At 36.2% G+C, this 23951-nt stretch overlaps 1 protein-coding gene across 1 annotated transcript in view; it reads right to left on the minus strand.

The window, feature by feature from the left end:
• dph6 (diphthamine biosynthesis 6) overlaps nucleotides 1-23951 on the minus strand; it is a 400161-nt gene that overhangs the window by 232284 nt on the left and 143926 nt on the right. Inside the window, exon 4 of the mRNA XM_039741254.1 lies at nucleotides 9797-9870. Coding sequence (XP_039597188.1) covers nucleotides 9797-9870 — 74 coding nt within the window. The remainder of the gene's footprint in view (nucleotides 1-9796; nucleotides 9871-23951) is intronic.

The following is a 23951-nucleotide window of genomic DNA, read 5'->3' on the forward strand; positions in this document are numbered from 1 at the left end:
ACACACACACACACAGTACAGGCCAAAAGTTTGGACACACCTCCTCATTCAATGTGTTTTCTTTATTTTCATGACCATTTACAGCACTCCATCACTCTCCTTCTTGGTCAAATAGCCCTTACACAGCCTGGAGGTGTGTTTGGGGTCATTGTCCTGTTGAAAAATAAATGATCGTCCAACTAACCTGACTTCTGCACAATACAACACAACTGCTGGTCCCAACCCCATTGATAAAGCAAGAAATTCCACTAAATAACCCTGATAAGGCACACCTGTGAAGTGAAAACCATTTCAGGTGACTACCTGTTGAAGCTCATCGCGAGAATGCCAAGAGTGTGCAAAGCAGTAATCAGAGCAGAGGGTGGCTATTTTGAAGAAACTAGAATATAAAACATGTTTTCAGTTATTTCACCTTTTTTTGTTAAGCACATAACTCCGCATGTGTTCATTCATAGTTTTGATGCCTTCAGTGAGAATCTACCAATGTAAATGGTCATGAAAATAAAGAACACACATTGAATTAGGAGGTGTGTCCAAACTTTTGGCCTGTACTGTATATGTGTGTGTGTTTTTCAGCCTAGTCTCTGTGAATGTACTTGCTATAAGGCCCACAAAGATTTTATAACTCAAATAGAACATTTTGTTTTGCATATATCACATGCCACAGAAGTAACTTTTCAGTTTGAGAAACAAGTTTATGTCCCACGATTCCAGGTCTGGAGAACAGGATAAGTACAGTATCTCTTCCAGTCCACATGTTAACAGAACATTCTTTGCAACCCATGCAGCAGGAGCTGAAGCATTGTCAATTAAGCAGAAAGGGGTTTAGCTGGTGACTGACAGTCTTCCATGAAGGTTTTTCCTGATAAACTGATACAAGTGGCAAGGCACATTAGCATATTATTGACCAGTAATGTTAGCCCAAGACATTTACTCAACATGAATTACAAAAAAAAAATGCATGCAATTTTGCTGGTGCTGGCTTAAAATGGGTTTAGTGCTGAACAATCACCATACTTTCATTGTTTTGATTGGTGTGGTGTGGACCACAGTAAGGCATCCAAGTTTGATCTGCATTTAACTTCATACATTTCATCCAGTCCAAATAGTGATGCTTAACTTCAGAAGTCAATATCCTCCCTGGTACTGATCAATGACAGACCTTGCTCACATTCAACAGTTAATGGAGAATTATTCATTCATTCATTGTCCTAATCTACTTATCTAGAGCAGACTCTTGGGGCAGCTAGATCCTATCCCCACAATCAGAACAACTCCTATAAAGGGTGCAAGTCTGTCACATGACAAACACGCACACACAAACACTAGGGCCAATTTAGCAAAGCCAATTCACTTAGCCAGCAGGAGAAAGAAAACTGGAGCACATGGAAAATGCCAGTGTGAACACTGTGAAAATACACAAACTTCATGCAGGAGCACCTAGGGATGCAAGGTAGCAGTCCTACTACTCCACCACCCAAGAGTTATTCATGAACAACCAATTCATTTGACCTATATCTTAATTCCTATAGTGTCTATTTCACTCATTGTCTCTCTTTGATTCTCCTTAAGTATTTATACTACTATTAAAACTAGTATCAGTAGTATTAACACTACTATTATTACTACAATTACTATTTAAGTCAATAGCACATCACTACAATGGCCTTCAAAACTTCAAATAAAAGGCTGGTTATGTTCAATGATACTTTGGAGTGTTTACCAGTGTAAAGATGATCTATTCTAATCTATACCAAACAACTAATCGTATCAGCATAGATAATGAGAATTTAATACACAGAACAGTCCATCAAGCAGGATCCAAAAAACAATAAATACACACTCACATAATGCAAAGACAGCCCTAGGATATGTAGAGTCTAAGGCAAGGAATTATAAACTGCATCTGGAGATCTTCTAGGTAAGAGGGTATTTTTCATAATGGCCAATGTTTTAATAATGGCTCAGTAAGGAAACTAAAACATACAGTGTCAATTATTAAATGAGTGCTTTCATTTATATTTAGTTGGACATCATGACCAATGATCTCAACACTGCAAACTATAACTGTTAAATACTAGTATTTACCGATGCCTTAAAGAGGATAACACTAAATAGGACTAACTCAGTGGCTACGTAATTAGGTACAACTGCTTAGTACTAACTGGGACTTCCTACTGCCTTCACAGTGGCCTTAATTCTTCAAGCTACTAAAAACATTCATTATGGCTTTTTTGATTGCATCACAGTGCCTACAAATTTTTTAGCATACCTATTTTTGCTACAGCCCTTCTGCTCCACCTCATCTCAAAGGTTGTTTTTTGGAATGAGATCTTGGGACTTTAAAGGCCACTGGAGTAAAGTTAAGGTACTGTCACGTTTGTGGAACCAGCGAATTATGATGCTTTTTTTCTGATGTGGCACATTATTCTACTGGACAACTATCTTTTAAAAAAGTATAGACCGTGGCCACAAAGGGGTGTATGTGGTGAGTACCAATGCTTCAGTACACTGTGGTATTAAAAGTCCAAATGTGTGCCAAGAGAACATTTCCAGCTCTATTAATACTATCACTCAATGCCACTGACACTGTGCAAGGCTGATACGATACATATTGTGTAACCAAAATATATCCTATCATCTGAATGTTCTAGCAAAAGATTTCTCAAACAGGAACAATTTTCAGACTTCAATTGTCATGTTTTGGTGATCACATGCCCACTGTAGCTTTGCTGAGAAAAGTGGACAAAGGATAGTCGTTTGCTGCTGAAGACTGTCTGCTTCGAGGTTCAATGACCTTCTGCACACCACTGTTGAGAAGAGCAGTTTTTGTCTGTATAGGGGCTTTTCTGTTAGTTTGAAGAAGTCTGGCAATTCTCCTCTGACCTCTTTCATTGACAAAGCGTTTTCTCCCACAAGTTCCTGATTGCTGTATTTTCTTTTCTACACATTACTCTTTCACTAATGTTCAGTTTGTGCAGTGTGTGAAAATCTCAGGAAGGCAGCTCTCTTTCCACCAGACAGAGGTGAAAGTGACTTAGGTAACATGGCTTGCTCATTCTGACAATTGCTAGAGCAACTTTAAACCTCTTGACCATATCTGTATGCTATATATATTGAGTTACAGCCATACAATCAATTATTTGTGGCAGGTGGGTGAGGCCGTTTCCACTAACAGGCCAGTATAACGAATAAAGCAGTCCCTTACTGTATACTGTACTTCTGTATTAGGATTTAAGTCAATATTTCTGAACAAGGATTTAACTTAATTATTTGTGTAATGTATATATCAACGTGAGAAGTATGAAGAGAGCAATAGATGGGGTGGCAGTGCATTGCAGTGGTAGAACATTCTTATACACGCCCACGCTCACTTACACAGGGGGAAAACTTAAAGATGACAATTGAAGAGATACATCTTCAGCATGTCAGATGAAAATAGAGGAGTTGAAAGGAAAAAAAAATTTTTGGTAAAAATCTTATTAAAGTAATAGTTTAAAGTTGTCATTAGAACAATAAAACTAACTGAGTTACTGGTCAAGAGCTAGAATTACATGTAGAATGAAAGTGGATGACTACATTTCTTTTAAAGGTTTTTCCATTTTGTAAAGAGTTCTTGGAATTCAAGAAACAAGTTACTGTTATTTCTATGTTACTCCACTTACATCATACTTTACTCGCTTCTGTGTTGATGAGATCTCATTACAGAATTTAATTTATTGCTAACAGTTCCAGAACATTTACATTTTTCAACATCTCTTTAACTAAGTTTACTGGCAGCTTTCAAAGACAAAGCATCTCACTAAAATGAAAATAACATGTAATACACCTGTATCCTAGGAATGTAGACTTAACTAAAACTCTATGCCAGAGGAGAATAAAGTGCAAAATCAAACAAAGAGCAAAATGCAGAGCATGTGGATATATATGCACATTTTAACAGACATTACCTTGTTTTTAAAGGTAACTTCATTTAGCACACAACATACAATAAAAAGAAGCATTGAATTCCATGGGGCACAGATTTCTTCTAAACACTATATCATTTTTTTTTTATTTTCCCTGCCATTCGCACAACTACAAACACTACTAGTACTACCAAGAGGAAAAGCTAAGCACATTATCCCATACATTCAAGGTATTTTATCCTTGTTCCATTTCTACTTTGGAGCAAACTTCCACTTTTCAATATTTGGAAGACTGACCCATTTAATAGTTATGGGCAATGTGCTATTAGAGGTGTCCTAAGTCTTCAAGCATTGAGCAGATTTTGTACAATGATGTGGGACATTTCACAAACAAGAGCATTAACATAACATTTACAAATTAATGTGGTGTAGGGGAAACCTGTAAAAACACAGCATTAGATGGAATCAAAGTATGAAAATAATACTGAAAGTCACAATCATTAACTTACTACTAATATTGCATGCAACTTTCGGGGCATTTTTCGGCACCACCCTTGTGTTTTAAAGGTCAAAGTTGATTAATTTGAGATTATTTTTACCTTTTACTCTCGATTACGTCTGACACTGCTGTACCTCCTGACTAAAGTACAAATATATTTTTTTGGTGGGGGTAGGTAATTGTCAGGCAATAGCAGTCTAAAAGCTGTATATAAAGGGAGCCATGGGACAATAAAGTCTGAAATGAATTAAGCAAGTTTAAAATGGGCAGATCGATAAAAGATAGAAATGGTGATCTAATGAGCATACAGCATGCAAAGTGTAACAAAACAAAAAGCATGGCTGCCATTGTTTTTTTTTTTTGCCAAAGCAATTGGCATATCTAGCTACAGACCACTTCAATAAAATAAATATGGGTATTTAGGGAACAAAAGGGCTGCTTCCCTATGCAAGAATGATTCCTACCTTGTGTATGAACATTCACGGATAATTATTCATTTACTGTGACCTGACTTGTAAGTGTTTTATAAAATTACTAAATGAATTTCAGCTTCACAAGCTCCACAAAATCAGTTCTTCTGTTTACATGGGTAGGAGATCAATGAGTGAATTTTAAACACATTCGTACTCTGGATTGAGCTTAGTAGGTATAAAGTAAATTGTTTCAAGATTATCCATAAACAAACAATATGGTAATTTAGTCAAGGTATGCATTTATTAGATTGACAGAACACTAGTTGTAGTCAGTATTATCAAATGACTCTAAAGATTTTAAACACAAAAGGCAAGCAAGAAAAAACTGCTGTACCCATGACATACAAGAATAAGACAAGTTAAATCGCTATCCTATCTGAATGTCTGAAAATAACTTCAGATCAAATTTGATTATATTTCATTTATTAAACAGAGACATTTGCAGGATGTTATATATTAACATTAATGAAAAAATTGAGTATTTTCTTTTTCAGTCGTAAACTGAAAAACTGTCAAGTCTGTGAAGTTCATAGTTGGTACCAATACAGGAAAAACAGTGTCTCATCTGAGCTTTTGAGGAAAGTGCACTATTAAAAAATACTTATACACTCCATCAATCATACACTATATAATATTTGCTATGGACACGTCAAAGACTACAACATAAGAGAGAAGTTTGCTGATGAAAATGAACCGTATACATGGACTGAAGCCAATTCACACATTTCAACATGCAATTTGCATTAACAGGAGAAATTACATTAAATCCAGCTTATGTTTATGAAATTATATTTATAACAGCTTGTGCAAAAACCACTTAAACTGATGCAATGAAATAAAATGTGGATAAATATTTACCAAATTAAAGAGTACACTATTTAAATCCCTACTTGGCATGGCTGATATGCTGCCCTGTGCCTAAAAGCATACTTTTCTTAATTAGACTTGCAATTTTATTATGCTGGAGGCACTTGGCAACAGGTGGGGTAATTAGTGATAATTAGTTCTAATTACTGATACTGCCTTTACATAACTGCAGAATCAAAAGGGAATATAAAAAAGAAAACATAAGAGAAGATGCTAGCTCCAAGCAGCCTTGAAAAATAATAGACAAGGGTCCACTCTTCTCTTTAATCAAAGCAAAGAGCACATTCCCGTTTATTTCAAAGAGAAATAAAAATGTATTTGAATGAACATCACACCAACCAATTTCATTACTAAGCTTTGAGGTCAAGATTTTGGTGAAGGCGTTAGCCAAAAGAATGGAAAAATGTCATTCCAACTATAGTATTTCAAGGTCAAATGGGAAATCATATCATAAAACTTTCAACAAATGTTCACTGTAATAAATACATCTGAAGCTACAAAGCTTCCTGGGGCTTTTGAAAGGGTCAAATTAGGATAATTATTTAATATACTATACAGGTAAAATTCCATTACAACAAAAATCTTTACAATGAAATTTTCATTATAACGATGTATTTTTATAGTCCCGACAGCTTTCCTATATGACACCAGTCTATAGAAATCTTGTTACTATAAAATACATTCAACAGTTACTTTCATTACAACAAAGTGCACAAAAGACCTTGAAATGCCTGAATGAATCATCCACATAGCAGTTAGTTCTGCGGCCGCAGCTCAGTTGTGCACAACTATCCCCCAAACAGGAACATTGCAATTTTTTTTTCTTTCTTCGAATTTTCCTCGTACTGTTTTTTTTTTTTTGCCTTTTTTGTTTCCTGCGATTTTCAGTTATACCTTTTGCTTATGGCTCATCAACATTTGAAAAACATCCATTTGAATTTAACTCACTGTCACCCTCCAATAGAAACGGCAGACAAGAAAAAACGATAACAGTTCATATTAGAAAAAAAAACTTTACACTTTTGCAGCTCTTGATTGCGGCAAAAAGAAAAAAGACGTTGCCAGTGAATTCGGGATTTCGCTATTGACGCTGTCAACTTTCTTGAAAGACCGAGCAAAAAAAGAAGAAAAATCTCAGGTTGCAAACGTTATGTGAACTGCTGCATTTGAAGACGTCGACAAAGCAGTTTTTATGTGGTTCAGTGATGCTCGTTCAAGAAACATTTCTATTAATGCGGCAGTCATTCAAGAAAATGTGGAGGTTTGTAAACTCTCTTGGGACTTCCCTCAACTAGACAGCACGTCAAAGAGCATCCTGAAGTCCGATCTCCACATCTATGGAAAACTGTTTATCTGTTGCCGGGGCAACAGCAGGCTCAAAGCTATGCTGCATATCTCTGCCAAAGCGAACAGAAAAGATATCGATGGGTGATGCAAGGAACATTGTAAATGCAGGTAACAGGATTACTTGATCACTGATCGCGCCACAACCCTGCCTGACTGCTGTGTCTGTGTATAGCAGAGTGGCAGATCCCGCTACAATAAATAAATGTGCCGCTTCTGTTTCAAGCCAAATAAAACTGGTTTTGCTAAAGTACTGCGACTAAGCCTTGTGTTTTGGGGTGCAAGACAGGGACTAATAGCTCTACAATCTTTTAGGATTCGCTTCTATGGTGCCTCACTGCACCGCTGTGAGCCTGCTATTGCCCTGCCCCAGCAACGGACAAACAATCTTTCACAGACGCTGCAATCACGCTTCGGGATGCACTTCAGCGTGTTGTTCCCGTTGGGTGGAGAGTGGGAGGATCCCAAAAGTGTTCAAAAACAACAAAAGGATGATTCGGCTTCTGATTGATAACTGTGCTGCACACAACATACTTCCACATTTAGATAATGTTCGCGCTGAATTCCTCCCACCCAATTGCACAGCAGTGCTTCAGCCATTGGATTTGGGCATCATTTGCACCCTGAAAGTGTATTATGGCAAGGAAATGCTGAGAAAAATTCTTGTCAGCATAACTTGTAGGCAGGAGGAGATTAAAATTAATGCGAAAGAAGCTATTGAAATGATTGCAAACACCTGAACGCAAGTTGAAGAAAGCACTATAGTAACAAATACAGAATCTCATTACAACTAAATATTTTTTAGGTCCCTGGGAGTTTGTTGTAACGTAATTTTACCTGTAGTAAGTTAAGTCTGGACTCAAAAATAATTGCACAGATTAAACTATTATACTTTAACTTTAGGGTATCTTTTTGTGAAATAATATGAACTCTGAATATTTCACCTCAGTAGCAGAACTAGACCAGGCTGGCCTTTGTCACCAGGGCTGTTTGCCATTGCTCTTTCTGTCTATACCAATAAACAAAGAGGCATCTGGAGTATTGTACAGGATGGATTTGAACATGCAGATGTATTATGAAATATGGCATTAGTTATTGAATGCTTAAACTCAATTTACAATAATCCTTCTTACCAAATTATCATATCAGGTTTAGTCCTTGGACTTGAACTTGAAAACATACTGACATTTGAATGTCATAGCTTTTTCATGCCTCAAAGTTTTTTTGTTGTTGTTGTTTTGTTGCCCATTTCCAAACCATTACAAAAATCCAACTATACCGTTGCACACAGAATGTTAAAGACTAATGTTTATTGCAACTTATATTGACCTTTAAAGGTCGTCTTCTTACAGAAATTTTCAAAATATTCAAAATATTTCAAAGTCCTGATCTTAACCAACGGCATGAAGTACATTATCCCTCATCTTGCACATTTAAAGTTCATAATCTTAGCATAACTGTATATGATGCTTACACCATATGGGTCTGTCAGACCACTGGTAAGTCCTGATGCTGTCCTACTCACTGTTCTAAAACAACCATTATGCAACTCTCAGCAATTAGTCTAGTCCATTCAACCAAGTGGCACCTTCTCTCTTCCAAGATGTATTTATGAGATTATAAACTATCTCAACATTCTAAAATAGATGGAAGAACCACTGAGTATTTTAAGCTTTTTAACTGTTGTTCTTTGACTTGCATATTTAAATAGTCAATGCTGTTCATTGAGGTTGTACTGTCAATACAATATATAGTAAAACAACCTGGACCTACTGCTTTGACAACATGTACAGTATACTCTGTATATCACTGTTGTCAAGTACCTTCATTGTAGTTTTAAATTGTAACTAGTTAGTTTTAAAAGCTCTCTTTGATATTTATTGATGCAATTTGCCTGGTATACAAAACTTCCTCTTAGTAATTTTATCTGAAACATTTTACAATAATGAATTCAGTGATCAGTTTATACACTTGATTATTTTAGTAGTTGTAAAGTGTCTTGAGTCAGTGAATACTGTTAATGGTTCTACTAAAAAATAAACAGTGATTAGAAGATTTTGGTTACTCATAATAACCAACAGTCAAAAGCTGAAATGAAGATGTCAGGGATGCCAGGGTCCATGACCCGGCTGGGACGTCATGAGAGACCGGATGTGGGTCTGTGCCCACCCTGGATCACGTGGGGGTCGCCTTCCTGGTTGCTTTGGGGGCCATGTGTACAGGGCATGGAAGCACCACCCTGTAGGGGCCCGTGGTCACCGCCAGGAGGCGCCCCAATGCCTTGGGGAAGAATTAGGACGGCGCCTGGAGAGCTGCCGGGAGGACAGCCGGCACTTTCGCCACGCTGGGGCATGGCCAGAAGAGGAATGCCGGGAACACCTGGGGCTCATCCGGGGACTGTATAAAAGGGGCCGTCTCCCTTCATTCGAGGCTGGAGTCAGGAGGCGGAAGGACAAAGCTCAGGAGAGCTGTGGAGGCGGCCCAAAGAAAAGGCATTGTGGCCAGGACTGTGTGTGATTGGGGTATTTGTGCACGTGACTGAGGTCTGAGTGACCAATGGACTGGGGTCTTTGTGACAAATTATTGTATATAGTGTAAATAAACGTGTGGTGGTGTTTTAACAACATGCCCTCCTGTCTGTGTCCGGGCTGGGTTCACAGAAGATAAGAGACTTTAAAATGCTGAACAGTAAAAGTCAGACTTACACATGTTCTACTCTGACCCTTTGATAGTCAGAAAGAATGGCACCAACAGAGACTCCCTCGACAATCTCTTTTTCCTGGAAAATGGAAAAAAAAAAAAGAAACAGATACTCTTGTGATATTGTTGTAATGATTTCAATTACCTACTATTCTGAAAAAGGCCTTGTTAATTGCTTGTATCATATTAATCTTTTTATATTTAATTGCAATGTACCCAATAATGCAAATCACACAAAACATAACTTACTTATGATAAAAAGATAAGTAAAACATCTAAATTTTAGTAAAATCTTTATAATCATTTTAATACACTTAATATATCAAATGAACAAATAAATGACTTTAAACATTTTCAGTTACTTCATAATGCTACAGCTATTCTCTCAACAGAAATATGTGAATTCAATATCATTTGAGGAGCATACACATTAAGAACAATTGAATATGAAAATGTTTTAATGTAAACTAAGCAGCAAATCTGTATTAAAATAAAACACAAGCCCACATAAAACTGAATTGATGCCTTTTATGAGAATCCAACTTCAAAGAAGTTCAAACAAATACTAGACAATCAAGACAAAGACTAAGAGTAAATAAATGATCTTGGCAATGTATCTGAATAAACAATGCCTAAACATAACTTATACAACACAAGCAAGGGTTATTTTCTAACACACGCCAGAGTAAAGAGGAATTGTGCACCCTGTAATTATCTGTCAAACGCAACAAAATCATTTCAACTTTTCCCAGACTGACAAAATTTCAAAGTAAAGACAGCCGTTAAGCATTTGGGTTATCAAATTACACAAAGTAAAGCAGTATTTGGTTACCCTGACGGTATCTAGAAAAGATGTTCACATTTCTACAGAACAAAAACACTGAAACAGCATTGTTTGGCCTTTTAAGCTGTGCCATGTCTGCCTGAGTCACTACCAGGATTAGGGTCTAGGAGTGGCAATAAACTGATTCATTTTCCGATAACAGAAATGCTGAAAAAACAGCCTGTCAAAATCATCAGAAGTATTATTTTTTAATCTCCTAAAAGAAAATACATTATTTTTGTTTTTTAACACTAAGCCTTAAGCATTTTTTAACACTGGTAGTTTTGTAACTGAAAGTAACTAAATTATTAGCTCTTAAAATAAATATACTGTACATTAAGAAAACACGCTAGTCAGCATTAATCAACATAAGAAACAAATGCATAGTTAAATTAGTGAAACATTTAGACACTTGACATTCATAGTAGTTTTTATAAAAACACAAAATGGCTGTCATTTTTTTTTTATTATACTTAATGTGTATGAATAGAAAAGTATGTTACTTTTTTTGGTATTGCTGTCAAAACATACCTGAGTCTCTGAATATTATTACTCATTATGTTATGCTTTTTAATATTAAATTACTTTACTTTATACTGTACTTTGCTCACTGAGAGTACACAGGTCATAAACTTGATGTACATTACCTGGGGACTACAAGTATAGAAATTAAAAATGATTTCAAACGTTACTTTTCTATAGAATTTATAAGACTTACTTTTTTTATTTGTCCAATCAATTCAAACAAAGTTCAAAATATTTCTACAATGGGAACACAATAATTGTGCCTTTACAATAATTATACAATTATAAACATCCCCATTCAATACTCTTAATAAATTCTAATAATCTAAGTAAAGGCAGGCAAACATCATAACAGGGAGCCACCTTGGCATTTCAAATATATCTATTGGCTACTGGCCCACATACCTCAAATAAAAATTATATAAAAATATTATATGCAAAAATAGAAGCCTGATCATTTCATCCTCGTATGGTACTGCAAGGTACCAAATCCTACACCATCAGCAAGGGTGCAATAAACAGCTACTATGACACTGAAGCCCAAATGAACATTAAGCATGGACTGCTTAGCAAAACATACTGGTCAGAAAAAATATATATAATCATTACCAAATTTCAATCTAACTGCTTATTTAAATTTACACAATATACACATACAATATCACATTCGGCAGCCGTCACTCCTTTAACATCACAAGCAGTGCTTAGCGTGGGCCAGTACTCACCTCTTCCTATTTTTACTTAGGGTAACAGCAGAGTTTCTTGTTGTCAATACTTATTTTATTGCCAGTGACAGTTGAAATTTCAAGGGGGCCCAAAATCTGTCATATTTTAACTGAACATAGCTTTTCAGTGCCACCTAGCCAAAATAAGATATACAAATGCATACCATGCAATGGTGTTAAACTGTACATGAACTTTTTCAGTACCACAACTTGCTCAGAAGCTGGAAAAAATTACCATCAAGTGGACTCATTTAGTGTTAAAAGCAAAGGTTCAACACAAGCCTCAGTAATCAAATATGATTACTCATTCCACTACATCCATCCAAGATCTTTATTGAAACTTTAGACATTAAAAATGGTGTAGACCATCTACGTTTAAGCATATAAAGATCACTTAGAATATTTTATAGACAATATAAAAAATAAACATTATATTGGTAGAATTGCTATGTAATGCCTTCTAAGATTTAACTGTAAATGCATACCAAAAATTAGTAATTACTGTCAGTTAAATCCTAGATTTCACAAGCTTTTTTGTGTCCATACTTGTTTAGGAAGCAGATTCTTTCTTAGTGTGTAATGTTTAGTCTCTCTTTGTCTCACTCAGAACAGTGCATTATGGCTATTGAGGCTAAAAAGAGACATTTATTTGCATGTGCTATCATGCAAAAGGTATAGATGAGAAAGTATCTGAACTCTACATGTCACTATAAATTAATTAAAAAAAGCTTATAAATAAACTAGAAACTAAAATGGGAAAATGAGTTGAAGTATTGAAGTATAAATAAAGGAGACAAGATTATAAGGTAAAGGTGCAAGAATGTTGTGAATGGTGAAAAGTACAAGTATTTCTGAGAGAAGGTCAGTGATGGCAATGCTGGGGTTAGTGTACTTATATTAGAAAAACTGTCAAAGTGGTGGGGGTAAAATGGTCAAATGATGATTTTTTTACATTGTCTCAGCATATGCACCACAGGTTGATCAAAACAATAAAGAAAAATATAATTTAATGGACATATTACTGGTTAATGGGGGTAACATTTAAGGTGCTAGAAGAAAGGTGACTATAATGAGTGATTCTGGAGTTTAGTGATGAGACCAAAATGGTTGAGTGCAACTTCATATTAAAGAAGGAGGAAAACAAGTTGGTGATATATGAATCTAGTGGTATTTTATTTGTTGGTGAAGAAAGTTAATCAGGACACAGTGAAAAATGTAGAAGTGATCCCTAGAGAAGGCTGTGTACCGTAACATCACTTGGCTATAGATGATCTTTCAGCAGAAGCATGCAGTAAAGGAGGAGTATGTGCCAAAGATGAAAGTCTTGAATTTGAAGGAGAGCATGAGAAGTAAATTTACAAAAATTTTGGAAGAAAGAGTGAAGGAGGTCTCAAACGCATCCCAAATGAATCACAAGCAGAAAGCGATAACGAAAGCCTGGTTGAAAACAACAGAATTAGTCTGAATTTGGGCAAAGGAATCATCAAGATATAAGCAAACATGGTGGTGAAATGCTGAGATATAGAGGAAAAGAAGAAATACTATTAAGCATGGTAGAGATAAAAGGAAAAAGGTGACAGAGCAATCTATAAGTAAACAAAGCAAAATACTAGAAAGCCAGTAGTTAATGTGCAAAAAGACAAATAAGAGTTTAAGTGAGATGCAGAATTAGGAAAAAAATTAAATGTGTTCAGGATCACAGAACAGATGGCAGAAGAGGGACAAGCTGGAGTAAGTGTTACTTGAAAAAAACAATAAAAGGAGAAGTTGTTTTTCATAGTGAGAAAATAGAAGAACTGAACTATAACTTTCAAAAGAGGAGTTTGCAATATCACTAAAAAAGATGAAGATAGATAAAGTGGTGGGTCCAGCTTAGAAGGTGTCAGAAATGTTGAAGGCAGTAAAATGTCCTAAAGTTGAATACTTGACAGATATTTGCAAAATAATTGTGCATGAAGACATGATTCCTAATGATTGTAAAAGTATTGTGCCTATTTAATTATATAATGCAAAGTGTGGTTCAGTGGAGTGCAAGTCAACAAAAGTGTTCAAGCCTTTGGAACTGGTATTGATGGCGATTGTGAATGTGCTATCAAAAAGAATTAGGGATCAGATAAAAGTTTAACAAAACACAGTGTAGTTTCATGCATGGAAACAGAACAACTTATGTGACCTTTGCTGCTGGGCAAATATAGGAAGAGCGCCAAGCAATAGAAAGAACTTGTATTACGCTTTTGTAGATTTGGAGAAGGCACTGTAAAAGGTACCACAACAGGTGGTGAGGTCAGTATTGAGCAGGTTGAGTGTGAGTGATTGATACTGCCAGCAGTGACGTCAATGTATGTGGAAGAACAGTGGACAGTGAGGGCTTTGAAGTGAAGTTGTGACTGCACCAGGGATTCATTCTGAGTCCATTGCTTTTCATGATAGAGATACAGCATGTGACCAGCATGGAATTTTTGGTTAATATATAATCTTTACAATTTATTTCAAGTATACATTTAGATGAAGTTGTAACAATGAATAATTAAAACATAAGAAAAAGGGCTGATGGGTACTAAATGGTTAACTAAACATGGCTTAAAGCTTGAGTATGTAAGGTCAGCCTAATCTTAGAGAAACCACCAGCTTCATCTCCCAAAGTTACAATGAAGTAAATGACTAATGAACACTCCCTTAAACATCAAGGACAAACTAGTGAGAAAGCCTAGACAACCCTATTAATGAAGCGGTGTTGAGAATAATGGAAGAATCAACATACTGTATATAAGATATTACTGGTAAAGTAGTTGATTGGTTATGATGGTAGAATTCTACATATTGAGAGTCAGATGTTGTGATGTATTAGATGAGGTAATGGTAGCAGAGAAACATAAAAGCCAATGTATTGTACTACTGAGGGATCACTCCATGGACTGAGACATTTGTGTATATCTATGTTCAAATAAACAATTGCTCTACATTCTCATCTGATCTCCGTGAATGACTTCTATGAAAATGGAAGAAAGATTTTTCCACAACACCAGATATGGAGGATTGTCATGGGAGCTCCTGTATAGAGATTTCTTTGAACTAATGGCAAAAAGTGTAGCAAAAATTGAGGATAATATACAGTACTGTTGTGAAAAGCTAGTTTGGAGGCCAAGGGTGTCAAGGTAAATGTAGGAAAGATCAAGGTGAATGCTGGAGGCAAAAAGGCTGAAGAGGTGGAAGAAGAGGGTGCATGAGAGAAACACAATCCAATATTGGGGTTGCTGGAACTGAGTGGATAAAAGATGTAATGCTGTGAAGGATAGTCTGTAGGCGGCGAGTGCAGCCTTTGCTTTTAATAAGTGTGTCAGAGTGTTCTGTAAGTTCTGTTACTTACAGATGCAGCCATGAAAAATGGATAGTTCAACCTCTGCTAGCAGCCTTTTATGGGTTAGTTATTGCATTAAGTGCTTGGTTTGCAAAAATTAACAAAAGGTGGCACTTACAGTATGATGTATCATTCGTTAGTGATACAATTGCTGGATTTAATCACTCAGTGAACATTTATTTAAATCCATTAAATAGGGAATTTTACAGCTCTAGGTCTCTTGCTAAGGTTATCTTAGAAAACATAATGAAGTGTAGATTCTGACCTATAGTTTATTATCCGAGTAGAAAAATGCTGTTTTAAGAAAACTCTTTTAAAAGTGAATATAATATACAAATATCTGTAAAGATCTAAATACTGTATACTTGTGTACAGTGTTGCTACTAAAAGTATTACTATAATCACATTTTTTTCTTTGTGAAAGTGTTTATTTTATATTCCAGTAACCACTTAAATGAGATCAAATCTGTCTGTGCCTCTCTCGTGCATGAAATGCATGTATTCGAAATAATGATATACAGGTAGTCCCCAAGTTACAGACATCCGACCTATGACTTACAAACAGGGCCACAGCTGCGACGCATGCGCCTCAGTAACTGCTGTTCCGCCATCGTCGGCCTGGGGACGCTGCAAGCGGTGGCTGGACGGAGGCTGGAAATGGGCGATTTCGCTCGCGCAGTGTAGTATCTCTCGGGAGGCTCCCAGCGGCAAGCAGTGACCCGTGGTCCATAGTCACCGAGCCCACAGCTATTGCTCATGTGCAGGACGGAGGCTTGATGGGGCAGTTCGCTGCTCAGCCTCCACACCGCTGCAGCTACAGCTCCTGACTAGACGGCGGCTGTATGGAGCGGAGGGGGATGTTTCACTGCCCGCCCACCCACACACACGGCTGTCCCGTTCATTCTCTGGTGATGCTGCAAATGGTGATCCGGTTGTGGCTGAATGGAGGCCCCTGAGGGTGAACAGGGTGGCATGGGGTAGCATTGTAGTGTGCCTCGGGTGGCTGCCTGTTGAATGGGGGTGGTGGTGGGCGATTCATGGCACAGTTACAGAAAATTTCTGAAACAGTATGATTGTGTGCCGTGTGCAGGATGCAACCGCACAACAAAATAATGTGGTATTCTTTGTTTATTTTAAAATGGCTACAGCTGCAGGTGACATGTTGAGTGTTGATGGAGGTGTTCGCAAAGTATCAATATTGAAAATAAGAAGTGCAAGAGAGACATTCCAGGAGATTCCCCTATTTTTGAGGTTTATGAAAGCTGTGTTAGGTGCACTATATTCAGGGAAAAAGATACAGCTGATAAAAGTGGACCTTAAAGCAAAGCTGTAAAGGACATAGATGAAAATGATCAGATGGGTGTTTCTTTGTGGGCAACCAGCCATCCTGGGTAAACCCAGAAAATGTCCATTAAAATAGTGATGATGTCAATAGCAGTAAGTTTAACAAAATCACAGGCAATCATGTGAATTCCAATAGACAGTCTGGGCCTTCAGTTTATTTGCATTTAAGTGAAAGAGATTTCTCATAGCCTTCCTCAAAATCCCAAAAACAGCTTTGTTGTAGCTAAGATAACTATAATAGCAGGATCCTTATCAAAGGATCACAAAGAGTTAGAACCTATTGATAAGAACTCATTGCAGAATAGGCATCAAACCCAGAGCAAACAAGATTACTAGGGCTGCTCTAATCAGGTTTATTAAGGCTGATACAGATCACGGATTTCATGTTACTTGATTGGCTGATTCCAATACCGATTCCTTTTTTTTTTCCCCCTTAAAAAAAGTTTTACAGTAACCTCCTGCATAACCAGATGCACAGAAGCCTTATGTCCTTTATTAAAGTGTACTTTCATAATTAAACTACAGATCACAGGTGTTAAGTGTTCATTTTCTATTAACACAATGAAATTCTGTAAGCTTATTGTTCAATGACCATAAAAATACTATCATTTAGTTGGTATTAGCAATTAAACACTACTTATATCTAACCTGCACTTATAGGTTTTAGTCATGAATTGCACTACATATTTTTACTGTTACAGAATACATTTAATATAGTCATACAGGTGATTTTTTTCAGCATTAGCTAGACATTCATAATTCTTGCCGTGCAATTATAAATATTGATTACTATTTTAATATTACAGTACTTATTTCTTACCAAAACTTATACTGTATTACACAAAGCAACAAATAAAACACAGTACAAATCTATAAAAAAAGCCTCTGATGTATAAAATGTCTATATGTTGTTTATGAAGAAGACTTAAGACTAACATGCTTAACTGGTTTATAAGTAAAAGACATATTTTTCTGTTAAAATAACAAGACAAATGTTAACTAAGTAGGATTTTAGGGTTCTTTAGTCTAAATATAGATGTTTCTGTGTACTTTAAACTCCCCGGCAATTTCAAAATCATCTTTATCTTTTGTTTCCAATTGAAAAGCGGAGACACTTAAAACAAGCGTACACTCCAAACTTAAACAGTATCCATTTTAATTAAAGGACAAATTGCAAGGTCTGAATTCATTCCGTTTTTTTTTACTGTTTTTTTAACTGCACATGAAGACTTCTCTGATTCCTTTCTCTCAGTTTATTACTCTACTTTCTTTAATGTAAAGAATAATATTCCAATCATCTCTGCTCTTGCCTTGTCTTGCTTTGTTTACACTATGGGACTGTCCGCTGCAAAAAAAAAAAAAAAAAAAGTCTAGAAAAGCAGGTCCTGAAAAGATTGTTTTTTGTGATCGGCCAATTTACCGATCATGTCATTTTTAATGAAAAAACAGCCCATTTAGTTTGGTGGCCGATTGATCAGAGCATCACTAGACATTACGTATAAAGTTGTAACACTTTTATGCTTGTTAGTGATAACTAATTTTTCTCCTTTTCACCAAACTGAGTGCATCAATAATTTACTGTATGCAAGCACACTGTGAAATGATATTGATAGTGATAATGATTTTTTCATATCTGTCCTTATTACAAATAAAAAAAATATATAAATTATACCTTGTGAATATCAGAAAAAAATAAAAGCTATTCCCCAGATGCATCTTATTTGAAAACTATACTAATAAAATAGAATTGCTGTAACAGTTTTACATTTTTATTCCAAATAGAAGCTGAATGCAGTTTTAAGCAAGAAAAAAAGTTTTCTGATGAGATGAATATCCCAGTAAAGTGACAAGGTTACTCTCAAGGGTAAACATAATTTTCAAATATAGAGACAACCTGAGGTCAATATATAAAGAATATCTAAATTGAAATCAATTGCAAACATGCCCAGCATATTCAGATTAAAATTAAATATTTCCTCAATGTGTAAGATAATTATGGTATATTTTATATTGAAAATATGCAAAGAGGAGATTACATTAATGTAAGATTTTGCATAGTTGATGCAAAGTAAACATCATTTATATACACTTATTAGATTTGCATTTAATGGAAAGAGCAGCAATATGTACAGTGCATTTAAAAGACAAGCTATATATACTATATATAATAGAGCAATAAGAAGCAAAACCTGGACTGAAACTTGGCAGAGCTGAGACACAAACTCCACATGAAATCAACTGTCTCAATGCCTGTTATGTATAGTAAATATCACATTACTGAATTTGAAGGTTTTGTTAATGCAATTTCCAACATAAAGGCAAATCTTAAAAACATGTTAGCTTCTAGCTTACATTATTAGTTTTGCTTTATTTTGCTTTAGCTAAATGAATGCCAGGCAGAAGCTTGATTTAACATTCCATGATACAATTATTCTTCCATTAGGGGTGAAGAAACAAATATCAGTAAGGTAAGAATTAGTGGAACACCTACAAACACAATATAAATGTAAGACACAAACTGTACAAATCTATGCATGCAGAAGGAAACAGAAATGTGATTTCTCTGTGACAGCATTCATGACTTAAAAGGAAATGTGTTTGTATGTGAATTTGAATGTGAATTTTGTATAGTAAGTGAGACCAATCCATCACTGTGCAGTTTAACCTGATTGGTGAGTCAACAGGAAGAAGCTGTGTCCTGTGCTATGTTTGCTTGGTGGTGACACTGAGAAACAAAGAAGCTGTAGTTTTATTGTTTCAATGAACACCTGCTATCAAATGTATTTGAGTAACAGTTTTAACAATCTTTTCAACAGATAAGAGGCATGCCTGTGTCCACAATCCATAAAAAGTACATTTGTTTTTTGTTAAAAAAAATTAATTGTAGTCTGAAAAGAATATGCAAATACATTAAAAATACAAAAGAAAAGCTTTTGTTAGTTGCTGTTGGGTCAAGCCATATCATTAACAAGAAAGTCAATTAGCAACAGGAAAAAAAACTCAAATTAAAGTCACTGGCACAAGAACAAACAGCCATTATGACCTTTCAGGTTCAATGCTTCCCACCTGTTACCAACAATGCTACTGAAAAGTATTCAAACCCTTAAACAGTTTCATTGTATATTTTATATGACATTTCAATAAAGTTTACTTTGGCATTGATCAACATGAAAATATCACATAGCAGAAACAAAATTTATTGGCTTCTTTTAATAAAATTATTACTTTAATAAAACTTTTCATATGTGGTTTTCATAACCTGTATAAAAAGATAGGTTTATGTGGCTGTATAAATGTTTGGGGAATGGGATTTTAAATCAGTTTACATTTGTCTAAAAAAAACAGTTGCTCCATGAAGAAGTCTGCATGAATGTGGTTCGTGATGAACAATCCCCATGTTCAGATTAGATTCCTGTGCTGTTTACAGTGCTGCAGTGATAGGCTAGGCACCCTCAGATTCTTAAAGAGATTTAAGCATTTTGGGGTTCTTTTGTCTAAATGTGGGTTTGTCTGTGTGCTTTAAAGTTCACAAGAAGAGGACGGATAGAATGTGTAATCTAACAGAAATTGGCAGGAAAAGGTAGGCTTATTGTCCATAACAACATTCCACAGACATCAAAAGTCTTTGGCAGTTTAAAAGTACAGCCACTGGCAAAAGGCACTTATCAGTTTCAATGGATCTTCAAACACTTTAATGTTGACAAATGCATTAAGCTAGGACACTGTAACACGTGTGCGAATGGGAAACTGCTTAAGGGCTTGAGTGAGTAATTCTCCACTCAGACATGCTCAGACATAAGGTGTTGCTGTCTAATGACAATCACTCTTCTCCTCCCGCTGCAAAAAGGAAGACTGACACCATTCCATCTCTGACATCACTTCCGGGGTTTCGGCTATCAGGACCTACCTCTTCCTCCCAGAATTCATTGTAACCGGAATACCCACCATTTTGAGCAGTCTGCCTGATTCACTAGCCGAAATGACTCATTTTTTATTTCACCATGATTTTTTTGTTCTTTTCTCAATTGTTTAATTATATGGGGTTAGTCTCAATGTGCCCCAAAACTCTTAATTTGTCCTGTCTTCATCTTACAGTGGTGTAGTTAACAGGAACATAGTGACAGAAGATGATTAAGATATGGGAGCAACCATCCAGACCATGATCGCGGAGATACAGGCATTAAAGGTCCAGTTGGGAGAACAGGGGTCCTAGCTCGCCAAGGTGGAGGTGCACAGCCATGCTCATGTTGCTCGCCAATGGGACCATTGCAGGTATTGTTTCCTCCCCACACTGATGACAATAATGAGACATATTTGTTGGTTTTTGTAAGAACTGGCACCTGTCATCATGATGCTGAACACGACTCTGAAGACAATAAATTTGTGTTGTTTGGTTTTTAAAGGGCAAACTAATATCTATGTGCATAATCCCTAAAAGGAGAAGAGCACAGTAAAACCACTTGTCATTTATTACAATGGTACCTTAGTGAATGTAATGTAGACTCTCAGTTATGATTAACTGACTACAGGGAACTTTTGTAATTGTGGCTAAGCAATAAGAAAGTCTGATCACTAATGTCAGACACTTTGGAAACAGCACAGCAAAGTCTCTTTTACAAGAGTTCTGAAATATTGGAAAAATATATCATGTAAAATGATACATTAAATGTTACTCTTCAGTGAGTTTTTTTTTAACAAGCTCATTGTGTAAATATAAATCTTACAATAGAAAATGTTGCAAACCTGAGTGATTCTCTGACAAACCAGATTTTAAAAGTATTTCTTTCAAAAACAGCTCTTAAGGGTATGTTTAAATGTAAGTATACTAAATTATTTTGAAATTCACTAATTTAACAGTACAGATATAGTAATGTTTGAATTTTTATTTTTAGGATTAATTTAAGTAGTATTTTTCAGTTGCCGGAGAAAAAAATATTATGAATTAAATTCAAAATGTGCACATGGTCAGAGAAATCAGATAGTCCATGATGATCTCATTCTTTATAAATCCAATGCTGAAATGAAATGGGGGTTTCTTAGTCTAGCTTTTTTAATATCTTGTAGTAGCATAACTAAGGCATGTTGAAGGCCAGGAAACTGACAGGCCAGAGCTTGTAAATCCTTCCTATACCTACTCTTCATTTCATGTTCAATAATCACTATAGGGTGGTCCAGATCTAATTATGCAACTTTTAATGCAATGCACGAAAACAATACAAGACAAAAGAATTGCTGTTCGACTGACAACCGTATCCCCGCCATTTTAGAATGCAGGGCAGGTGCTGCCATCTGTCGGCAACAAAAAGAATTTTTGTGAATTCTCCATGTGATAAACTTAATAAGTTAAAGCATAATGAAAATTGCATAATTAGATCTGGACCACCCTGGTTTGGCTCCTTAGTGTACATGTTAGTATAATAGTTTAGAGGTACAGTATATTCTGTTTATATTCATATTTTAAACAAGATATTCATCTCATTTTGACTAATTTACTTTTACTTTTAGTTGACTAAAACCAATTAAATTTTTTTTCAACGACAATTTATTTTATTATATATCATACGAGACATAGGATGAGACAATATTGTTTATACTGACTCTATGTTGTGTTAAAATTATTCTCATACAGCTGCCAGTTCGCATTTCTCTTCTCCCTGTTTGTCTCTCACACAACTTCACCCTACCCCACCTCTTTCCCTCTCTGAACACAACTCATCCCACCCCCACCTCTTCACTCGGTAAGTCCTGCAAGCAGGGACAGGACGGAGATGGATAAAGACACAAATGAAGCTATCGAAGAAGAGCTGGTTGGTAAAAAGAAAAACAATGGCTCAATTATTTGGAGATGGTTCGGGTTCAAAGTGTCACATAAGCAGCATAATAATGTATTTTGTACAGGATGCAGAAAACAAGTCCTAACAAAAGCTTTCAGTTCTACTAATCTTTTCCACCATTTACAACAGCGCCACGAAGTGCAGTACAAAGTGTGTGAAAATGTGTGCTACAGCCAAGACTGTGAAGCCTACCCAGCCTTCTTCACCGAAACAAACCACGTATCTATACTAATAAAAGGCAAAGCCCTCACTCACTCACTCACTCACTCACTCACTCACTGACTCATCACTAATTCTCCAACTTCCCGTGTGGGTGGAAGGCTGAAATTTGGCAGGTTCATTCCTTACAGCTTCCTTACAAAAGTTGGGCAGGTTTTATATCGAAATTCTACGCGTAATGGTCATAACTGGAAGCAGTTTTCTCCATTTACTGTAATGGAGATGAGCTTCAACGCCGTGGGGCGGAGTTTAGTGTGACATCATCACGCCTCCCCGTAATCACGCAGTACATAGAAAACCAGGAAGACCTCAAAAAGCGCTCAAGAAAACATGCATTATATAATTGAGAAGGCAGCGAAACAATAAGAAGCGGCGAGTGACATATACAACCATATTCATGAGTTCTGCTACTTGAAACAAAGCACGATGTAAACCTACACTTTAAATTAAGTTCATAGACAGGCTGCGCTGGCGTTTGTAATTTAGTGCCTGCCCATATAAGGCCGTCCGTCAGCGGCAATCAATAGCAAACTGCCACGGGTAAATATTCACGGGTGAAGGACTGTGCTTATGGAGAGGAAGATGAGATGGTCAGGGTGGTGTTTGACACAAACTCAGCGAAACTGCGAGAAAGTTTTAAGTGCCAGGACTAAGGTAACATTAAATAAAGCTATGGACATAGCGAGATGGCACCAGCACAGCTGGGAACCTTCGATGCAAGTACACGAGTGGCTCCGTGAACTGGCGCAGTGCACAGATAAAAGCAACAGTTCCAAAAGGCTGAACAAAACCGAATTACACAATTGAAAAGGCAGCAAAAAATATGAAGCGTCTGATAAGCATATTCATAAATCCAGCTACTGTGGAAACAAAGCACACGGTGGAAAAAGTCAATGTCCGCTAAAGGAAGACAGTGTAAAAAACCCGTGCATGCAGTGTGTCAGGTCTCAGATAAAGAAGAAGGCGAGCTGTTTATTGATGCAGTAAGAAGCGAATCGATGAATGAAACCTGTCATCTTTACAGCGATTGACAAACACGGAATGTAACTTGAACACAACACATCCTACAAATACGAACCTGATTGAAAGAAATAATGATAATCAAATCCTTGATGACAGCAACACTCAGTAACACTCACAAAACAAATACTGTATATTGACAGTCATGTTACGTTATTTTTAAAATGTTCCCTTTTCTTTTCTACCTTTTTAACACACTACTTCTCGCTGCGATCGGGTATATATATATGTATATATATATATCCGCTCTACATACTCGAATAATGGATACTTTATTAGCCATCAATGATTGTTTTGGTAAAGCCATACTCA

Source organism: Polypterus senegalus, chromosome 18, assembly GCF_016835505.1.
Source record: "Polypterus senegalus isolate Bchr_013 chromosome 18, ASM1683550v1, whole genome shotgun sequence".
NCBI classification, from domain to species: Eukaryota; Metazoa; Chordata; class Cladistia; order Polypteriformes; family Polypteridae; genus Polypterus; species Polypterus senegalus.